The sequence below is a fragment of the Charadrius vociferus genome, unplaced genomic scaffold (genome assembly GCF_000708025.1).
Source record: "Charadrius vociferus isolate BGI_N301 unplaced genomic scaffold, ASM70802v2 scaffold15, whole genome shotgun sequence".
NCBI classification, from domain to species: Eukaryota; Metazoa; Chordata; class Aves; order Charadriiformes; family Charadriidae; genus Charadrius; species Charadrius vociferus.
Window position 1 is genome coordinate 4,250,786 of NW_009650064.1, and position 10,259 is coordinate 4,261,044.

The 10,259-nt window shown below is 38.3% G+C and overlaps 1 protein-coding gene across 1 annotated transcript in view; it reads right to left on the reverse strand.

Moving 5' to 3' along the window:
* The window catches only part of VPS13B (vacuolar protein sorting 13 homolog B (yeast)), a 502,169-nt gene that overhangs the window by 104,669 nt on the left and 387,241 nt on the right, over nucleotides 1-10,259 (reverse strand). The window contains 1 exon segment of the mRNA XM_009891830.1: nucleotides 5,069-5,206. Coding sequence (XP_009890132.1) covers nucleotides 5,069-5,206 — 138 coding nt within the window.

A 10,259-nucleotide genomic window follows, 5' to 3' on the forward strand; every position in this document is an offset into this window, starting at 1 on the left:
AATCAAATAAATATCATTCCATGGCTACAGTGTCAGTGCTTTAAAAACTTGTTTGTAAAAGAGCAAAGGCAAAAAAACCCTACTAGAAAGCTCAAAAGTTTTGCAAATGACCCAGAGTTAATTAGAAAAGTCTGCACCCTGGCTAGTTCCCCTTCTCACGTGTCAGCTCTCATTAAATCAAAAAATTCTCATTTCAAAGTTAACAAACACCATGGTTAACAAAACTGTTAAACTGGGATCAAGTGGGCACATTCCTAGGTTTATATATGATGTCATGCTAAGCAGCCCACAGCTGAACTTGCAAGTAGTATGAATGATTTTTCAATATATTAAGTATCTGATCTAATGCTAATTTTCTCTCTATAGGCTAACTGTGCTGGGAACAGGTGGCCCTGCTTTCAATTACGGAGGGCTAACATGCCAGTGTGAGGCCTGGATTAGTTCACCTTCTCACAGGGAATTTGCCTCGGTTGGGAATGGATTTATTATGGCTTCACACATGGAACGGAGCTCATGTCAGCTGAGGGCAGTGATACATCATATGATTCAAATTAACCTGCTGTGGACTGTTCCGCAGGGCTGATATTGTGTATTAAAATGACGACATTTTTAAAACAGCTTGAAAGAAACCAGGATTGCTGAAGTGCAATGGTTCCAATTTGTTCCAACTAATCTATCACCTGCTGGAGATATTATTCTAGTGGGTTTCTGGTAGCTGCTATTTTCCAGGTTTCTCCAAACCACTGACCTTGCTAATGGATACAATTGTTGCCTTTGCAAACAGGGGGAAAAAAGCTGGAGAGAGTGCCATGGCGCAGTTTAGTGCGTTGCTTTTTATGCGCAACCCTAGATGCAGGGCTGTGCCCCTCGTGGTGCTGAACCATGCCAGGGAGGGACCGGCAGGAAAGAGCCCCCCCACCAGGTCCCCCAGTTCTCACACTGTCTTTCAGTGGGACACGGTGTCTCGTAGTTTGCCTGGATAGATCCTTCTGTTGAAATTACTGTGAAAGGTGAAGTATCAAGGACTGCCGTTATTTCACACCTAGCCTAACATCTTCCCAAGAAACTGCTGGGGGAAGAGGACTTTGGCATAAACAACCTATATTTTGCATGTATAAGTATTTTAAGGCAATTTATAAGAAGTTGTACTTCATAAAAATGTTTTGTATCATTTGCATGCAGAAAGAATACATCAAAAAGACAGCTTTTATAGCTAAGAAAGCAGTGTTGATAAAAAAACAACAAAGAAAGAACTAGACAGTAAAGATAATAAATTTTCAAAAACTATTAAAACAAGATGGTCATATTTGCTCCTCACCTAATGAATAATATCTAATGCTGAAGCAATAAATAGTTCACTTATATGTATTAGACAAGAATTAGATGTACAATCCAGTAAGACTGAATATAAAAGAGACGGTCATGTAAACTGATGTAGGTGGAATTCAAAAAATTTAAAATAATTAGTTACTGTAGAAAGAGAAAGAATAGTGCTTTAATACATTGTGGGGTTAAAGTTGAGGTCTGTTCCCACAGGCCTGATGATGAATGCTTATTTCTCCTAGGATCCTATTACCTTGAATCTGGAAGAAATATCATTTTTCTTTAGTTGCCAAAAATGTACAAAATAATCAACTCATGTGGCAAGAAGTGCATTAATGTATCCTGTTATTCTCATTTAATTAGTGGTTTCCAAGTTTAGCTACTTGCTGTAGTTTTTTGATCTCCGAGCTAATATGGACTGACAACCTGGTTTCCTGTGTGGTAAAACCATACGATTTTTCTATGGAACACTATCTACTTATCTACTTCAGCTGACAAACTATTTACAAGGAGTACTGGTTTTATCTAACACAGCAAACACTGGGAACCGCTTGCAGATTTTTTCTTTTAATGCTTGCATAGTAGTTTGCATAATAAAACATAAGCATGCTTGATTGTTATATATTTGAAATTTAACCTCAGCACACCAACAATGTATTTTGTAAGAAAAATTACATTACAATTAAATCACTGAACTATGAACACTTAAAATCTATACAGAAAACTGAATAGTTATCACAGCTGCTACATCCAGATTTTTGTCTGCATAGGCACAGCTTTTAAAAATGTGCTGACTTTTCAGAAAAGCAGATCAGCTGCACCCAACAGGTAGTACCTACTAGTGCATCCAATGGATTTTAGTAACTTACTTACCGCAGTTATAAAACACATATACATAAATGAATATGGAAACTCACAGCATGTCCTTAGAAAATATGCCAGTTAGTAGCAGCATTATTTGCCAAATGTTCACTAAAAAAGAGTAGGCCTTTCGAGGCCTACAACGTGAGCATCCTCCAGCAGTGCATTTATTTATTCAATTTATTAACTGTGATGTCTCCCATCACAAATATCATTTGTCTGGTGACCTTACATGAGCCCTCGGGAGTTTTGCTGAGGTTCTTGTCCTCAATAAACAACTGCCAGCTTAGTGAGGATCCGGTGATGTGGACACTTTCTCCAGGCCCGCTGATGGCCAAGCTACCTCACCCTGGAAGAAGTTGTGGTTAGCGGACTTTCCCCCCAGGACAGTTAGTAACTTATTTTCCAGTAGCCTGCTGAGGAGCTGTCAAGCTTTCATAACTCTTTGCATGTGCTGTTCTGACGCAATCGCATGCGGAAAGCGCCTTCCATTACTCATCCAACGAAACCTCCAGCCCCCAAGGAAGGCTTCTTGGTAAAGGTTAGTTTATTTGAAGAGGATCTCATAGTGGTAACAGCTGAGGTCAGAAAAATCTGCAAAGGAATGCAGAGCTGTTTTGCTATGTTATACCGGCAAAACACTTCATTAAAATTCAGAGTTATTACTGTTGAGTCACGTGTAATGATAATTCCAATTAGCAGCAAAAAGATGATTAAAAAATTGTCTTTTGTCTAAGAAGAGATCCTGGAGGAAATCTCTGAAGTTTTATAGGCTTTACGAGAATAAACAGACTGAAGTTTATGATGCATTAATTTATGGCTTTTCAGTTCCCTATTTAGCCAAATGCCATGGAGGGGAGAGATGTAACATTGATTCAGGATCTGACTGAATTGTTGAGAATGGGGTAGACGGAATACTTGTGAATATAGACTTTGAAAGCTGGTACCAACCTCCACGTTTGCTAGTTTTAGTCAGAAGTTTGTCCTACTGACAGGAGAGTGTCAGGGAAACACCTTCAGGTGTGTAATAAAATAAACATTGTGCCAGGAAACTACAGTGAGAACCTTGAGAAAAGGGGAATGCACAGACGAAGGGTCTAGGAATACGGGAATCTGCCAGATGTGGGGAGGGATGACACCAAAAAACTGGAAAGAATAAAAACGAAAAAAAAAAAAAAGGATAAAAGAAAACCAATCTGGCAGCAGTGACCAGAAGATCTTAGTCTTGAGAGAGAATACATTTTCCTTTTGGCTTTCGAATAGAACTCAAAAATCCCGACTTTTGATATTCCTCTGCTTTCATCAGCTATCTATAAACACCACTGATATTAGGTGTCTCTACCTCTCTGGTGCTGGTCATGATTAGAATGAAAATCTACTATTATTATCAATTAATCCTTTAGTTCAAACGGCAATGGAACATGCAGTAGGTCCGAAGGTTCAAAGTCCTATTAATGAAGCCAAATAGGGATCAATATAACAAAAGCTCAGCATTCTCAGGTAGTTTTAAAATCTTCTCTTAAAATAATGCTTTTAAGGAAGCACAGAAAACAAAAAAAGGGGCAATGCTGAGGTTTTTAACATGCTTTACTCTTCCCCCGAGATTCCTGCCTGCCTGTATGCAAAAAAATGGACTTTCAAGTTACTTAACCACAGCATTTAGAGTCAGTGGGTAAATACGTATGTCTCATGCTCTGGTTGATCAATTTGAAACTGTGGGGTCTGATATGCAGAAGCGATTACTGCTTCACCCAAAGACAATATGAACGGTATTTCCAACATCTAAATTTATATATTTTTAAGTACCTTGGAAAACTAAATTGTGTGTTTTAAATTGGTAACCCTAATATAACAAGAAAATCTTTATCTTCCCTGTGCCTCAGTTGCCTTCCAGGAAAAGGCAAGGGCATACTATTCCATCACACATGGGAGGGCTGTGCAAGTAAATTGGTATTTCTGAGGTGCAGTAAGCAACACAGAGGAAATAAGTGATTCTACTGTAGAGCCAGGTTTAGATAGTGTGCTGTAAGACTGTATGAATAGACAACCGAATGAATAGGAAAACCCAGTACTGAAGAGTTGCTCACTAAATGACGTAACAGCTCATTCGGTGTGCTGAGTGAAGTAAAGATATTCAGGGGAAAAAAAAGTTACACAATTCAACAAATTATAACAAATATGCATAAGAGAGATGAATTATGATGGCACAAGTAAATGTAAATGTATTTTCTAACTTCTAATATAACCTCATTTATATTCTACATAGGAACATAGTTATAAATACATAATTCACAAAATAGAGAATGGATGACATACTTCAATTTGCAGAAGTTTCTGACACTCTAGGAGTGAAACTTCAAGTCACACTATTTTAAGTAAATGCTTACAAACTTTCATGCTACACCACTTATACTCTGTGTTAACTAAAGGAACACAATATCACTATTTTTTAAATTTTACAGTATTGACACTATAGGTTATAGGAATTTGCAGTGTCAGATATCCAGATTCCAAAGAACCCAAGAAAAGGCGGCTTATAAAAATCTTCGGAAACATTTCAAAAGTCAACTTTTACAAACATAACTGTAATAAAATTTCAGTTGTTCCAGGACTAGACGCAGGTAGGTTTCATTCTGTTGGAAATCTGCCTTCTTGAGGAGTAAAATTTCTAAGTTTACCTTGGGAAGAAAATAAATAATTAGACCTTAAACCTAGGACTGGTTCAGGACTAAACATTCCTCAACTTTCATTTCAGTTCAGAGTAATTGCTGGAGGAAATTTCCCCATTCATGAGCAAGGAATACAACATTTTTGTGATGATCTAATGTGTGCATATCTACCAATAGATTACATTAGAAAATAGAGATTTAAGTGCAATGTTTACCTGGTCCATTAAGGAAGTCTTTAATTTGCACAGTGATAAGAGGAGGCGGAATACCACTTTTAGCATCTACCTCTCCTGCTACGGTCTGCAACCAAATCTTGCAATAATCCAGAGCTTCTGGTAGAGTCTTCCCAGGATCTACAGGTGATAATGATCATAATCATTAATACTAATAATGATATTCCAGGAATATGATACATAATAAAATGCTATGTACAAAATTGATTAATCAACTCATGTGAGCATTAAATATAACTGACTAAATAAAAAAGTTTTAAATGTAACACAGTAAATAATATTTCTAATACTACTTTTATACATAGCATTTGTGTCTACAGACAGATGCATGTGTATAACAATGCATACATACACAGGCAAGAGGGCAAAGATGTAATTACACAAAATGTAGAAAACCCACAAAAATGCCAAGTAGAATATGAGTGAGACATCAGTTACTACAAGATGACTTTAAATAGCACACGATTTTAGCTTTAATTATGACAACACTTAAGGAGTCCTTAGAAGAGAATCTGTGCTCAAAACCTGCTACTTAGAGACTGTATATTCATTGCCAGGCAGAGAAAATAATATGGAAAGATAAATGATGAAGGCTAAAAGACCAGAATGCTAACAGATCTCGGGAATAAAGAGCATAATGACAATGCAGATTGTCATTCTCTTTGGAGTTTCGCTCAATAGCTAATTAGTAGCTATTCTTGCATACCACCTTGAATTGTATTCCTTTGATCCGTATATAGTACTACAATAGTACATCAAAATTAATTTCCTCCTTGTCTTCATTTTCCACATATCACGAATGGCAAATCCAGTAGTGTAAAAAGGTTTCTTAATCTTTAGCAACTCATGACCTTCATTATAATAGTCCTCAATTCTGGCACTACAGGTCTTAAATTCTAAATAATCAATTATTCTTTATTATCAAGACTGCTATGTTAATTACTGAATGTCTGCTCATTGTTAACAATCTAAGGAGATTTTCTTGATGTTATTCTCTCCCATTTTCAGTTAATTAAAAACTGCTATAATTGCTTTACTTGAGTTTTACTGAACGGATTCCTTTCAAGAACAGTATTTACATACCCACTATTATAGTCAACATATGGTATTGTGGTATCACAGTCATATGTGGACTGGGTATATAAAGTCAGCTTTGGAATTTGTATTTCTTGACCTTATCATGTGATTCATATAAAACTTGGCACATATGAACCCTTATGTGATTTCAAAGAACCTACTGAAACCAATTGATCATGACTTTAGATCTATATGGAAAAGATCAAAAGTTAGCACATTCTTCTGTTTTTATTTGATCAATTTTCAGGCAATGACTTTACAGCAGTATTTGTACTGCATGGCATATACATTACAGCCTTTCCTTCCCTTTATTCCTGTTATACATTTATAAAGTCAGCTCTCAACAGTTATTTAAGAGCTGTCACTGCATACAACAGATTTGTATATTTTCCATGTGAATTTCTACATTTTTATGGTTCTTAGCCCTTTCCTTTAATTACACTAACCAGAATGGTGTGGCACACTCCCTGTTCTATAGTAACTGCTTTAGGGAATATCTTGTTTCCTGTGTCTGGATTTTGCCTGGTATACTGAAAATCATCATAATAAAAAATCTTTATCCCCGAAGTACACATTTTTTCCAAAATATAGTTTTGTAGTCATTCTGAGCAAGGATGTTATCTCTGGCTTGCATCTATACTGTAATACTTGTTTTGTGCTAGTAGCGCATCATAAGTAAGTAATATGCTAATGCTTTTCAGAATATATAGTGTAAAACATTCTAAAAACTACTGAATATTGTGCAATGAACATCAAATCAATTAAACTGATCTCTAAGTTATTGTTCCTTCAGAAGTATTAGTATAAACATCTAGGTGTACCAATATGGGGCAAAATGTTGCAATATGCCATTATTTTGTCTCAGTCTGGACGATAATTGCCACATGCTGTGTACAGCAACCTAGATCATCCACAGGCTTTTCAGAAAATCCAGTAAATTTAGTCAACCATTTCTTTTGCAGAATACATTTCCAGGTATTCCTATTATCCTAAGATGTGTTTATGTTATAAAATACCTAATAATTATCTTAAAGTTGTAGCTGTTTAAAGATGAAAATATCTCTGATGAAAAGAACTTACATAGCAGAAAATCCTGGCGTGACATAATACATTAGCTATACAAACACTGCCCTTAGGGCAATGGGAATTGCAGCACGTAAGCACAGAATCAAAAAAATAAAGTAACCATGGGGCTCTTGGGAGATTATTTCGCTCTATCATGTCTACAAGGAGCGCAGCACCATCTCCTCTTCATTACCTGGGGCACTGCAGGACTGGGATACATGAATTCTGGAGAAGGACTCCAGAATTTACAGATTAGGAACACAACACAAACAAACCTCAATGCACAAAATTAGCGCAACTCCGACAAAATATACTATGTTTAACCTAGCACTGGCCTTACTGATTTCAAGCATTTGGGGTTTTTTTAGTTAGAGAACCATAGAATAGTTTGGGTTGAAAGGGACGTTTATAGGTCATCTAGTCTAACCCCCCTGCAATGAGCAGGGACATCTTCAGCTAGATCAGGTTGCTCAGAGCCCCGTCCAACCTGACCTTGAATGTTTCCAGGGATGGGGCACCTACCACCTCTCTGGGCAACCTGTGCCAGTGTTTTACCGCCCTCATTGGAAAAAATTTCTTCCTTCTACCTAGCCTAAATCTACCCTCTTTTAGTTTAAAACCACTACCCCTTGTCTTATCGCAACAGGCCCCGCTAAAAAGTTTGTCCCTATCTTTCCTGTAGGCCCCCTTTAAGTACTGAAAGCCCGCAACCAGGTCTCCCTGGAGCCTTCTCTTCTCCAGGCTGAACAACCCCAACTCTCTCTGCCTGTCCTCACAGGAGAGGTGCTCCATCCCTCTGATCATTTTTGTGGCTCTCCTCTGGACCCACTCCAACAGGTTCAAGTGAAATTGTGTTGTTCTGAAACTGAGCTAATTCTGAAAGCAGGTCATTTGCGTTGACACAATTTTGCATTGGAGGTAATAATCCCAAAGGGCCATGCAGAGAACTAGTTTGAGTTCTACTCCAAGCCCGCAGCATACAGTTAATTTGGAACCTGTGTTACAGACTTGACCATATATCCAAATACACCAGATATAGATCAATAATTAAGTGTTTACATAATGAGAAGAAAGCTAAAATACAGAGGTTTCAAAACTGGCTATGCTGGTGTATATCTAAAAAACCTGAAAGAACATCCAAATGGGAGCTATAAAATGTATCTCTGTAGGACAAATTCATTTACATCAAAGGTTGAAAGATTGAAATGTATGTGTCTTGATTAAAATACCTTCTAAGGCAGAAAACATCATACGCATTTTCACAGGATTAAGGATCAGGAAAGGAATAAAACAGTATCAATCAATAAATCCCTACGCCAAGGGCATAGAAATGGCCAGAGAAGCAATTGAAAGAAAAAGAGAAAATTCAGGCTGAAAAGTGAGGAATTCCTGATGGAGAGAGCTGTTAGAAAAAGGACTCTTCTCCCTCAAGGAAATGATGGAAACATTCAGAATGTTTAAAAAATGCACTTGACAGAACACTATAAAATATACAATAGGGAACAATTATGCATCAGCAGGGAACCGGTCTGAATAATCTATTATAATAGGTCATTTCCATTTCCATTTTCTATGATTCTCCCAAAAATCAACACTTAAATTTACAGTTATTTGTATAAAGAAAATGCTGGAGAAAACCCAAGGGACGCATATATAAGTAAAAGGAGAGGCTAGAATTACTCCGCAGCAAGCCAAGAGAGAGAAAAAAGAAAGGCTTGAGAAGGGAAGAGCAGTGAAGACGGCCAGAAATTCTATCCTCTACACCATGTGAAAAATTTGTCTGTGGCAGCAAAAGAAAAATCGTGAGACAACTATCCCAGATTGACAATCAAGACTGTAATTTAAAATCTGTAAGACTGAGAAGCTGTGAGGCCTTCAGTAAGTCTACATTTATCCTCCCCTTCTTATCAGGAAAGAAATAATCTCTGGCAATTTTTGAATTCACCCAAACATCCAAAGTCTTGCTAATGTCCAGACCTCAGTTCCAAACTTCACAGTTTATGACATACCTTCCTAAACTTGCTTTGAATTTATAAGCTTTTCATTTCACCTGCTACCTGCTCCTCCCCCCACCCCCAGCCCCCCCATGTTTAACAGCAGACAGCAACCTCCAAACTTCCAAAGAGAAAGGGGAACGAGGGGAAAGGAAAAGAGGGAGGCAGGAGAAATTTCACATCTTGAAGATTTTCATTCTTCAAAATGTGGTTTTGTTGACGTTTGTAGCTGAGAGCCAGGGCAGCTCAGGGGGCATAGCCTGTGGGAAGCTTTAACGGGGGGGCTCAGGGACCCACAGCACCCTGGCAGCCGCTGGGCAGGGGACAGGGCTACCGAGCGTGTGCGCGGGACGGCAACTTGGCCTGTTCCGCTGGAATTTTACCCAGACCAAATGAGCTCTGCAACACGCTTTTATTTCAATGGATGAATCATATTTTGGTCTGCAGTCAATTTTAAGAGCCAGTACGATGCTGCAATCATCTCTGCATTTCAAACTCCGAAGTGGAACGTTTGGTCTTGTTTTAAAAATGGTTTCCATTGGAATTTAAAGAACACAAGTGGGAAAACATTTCTACTAGCGTACTCACAAATGCTGTGTCAGGCAGTTCAAAAATGAACACTTAGAGTACCCTGAGGAACGTACATTCCCAGGCCAGCTTGTCCTTACGGGTGGCGGCTGCACCCCCACACCCCGACCCTGTCCATGGATGCAGATGTACCAGACAATAAATATACTCAAAGGGGAACAGGTGACACTCTAGCAGAAGTCCCTTAATGCTATGCTAGGAAAGAGCCTTAAATCCTCTCTCTGTCTTGCAGGAAGCACAGGGTAATGGAGAGGCCGTGAATCAGACTTCCTGCCAGAGCCAGCCGGCATTGCCCTCTGTGCAGCCTCGGCTTTCTGTTAGATCAGAGGTTACATGTGGTCTCAGCTACTGCATCTGCTCATCATGGACCCCCCGCCATCAAAGGCGTGGGTGTAAAAAAAAAAAAAAAAAAAAAAAAAAAAACAGAAAAATTTCGGACAGCATCCCAA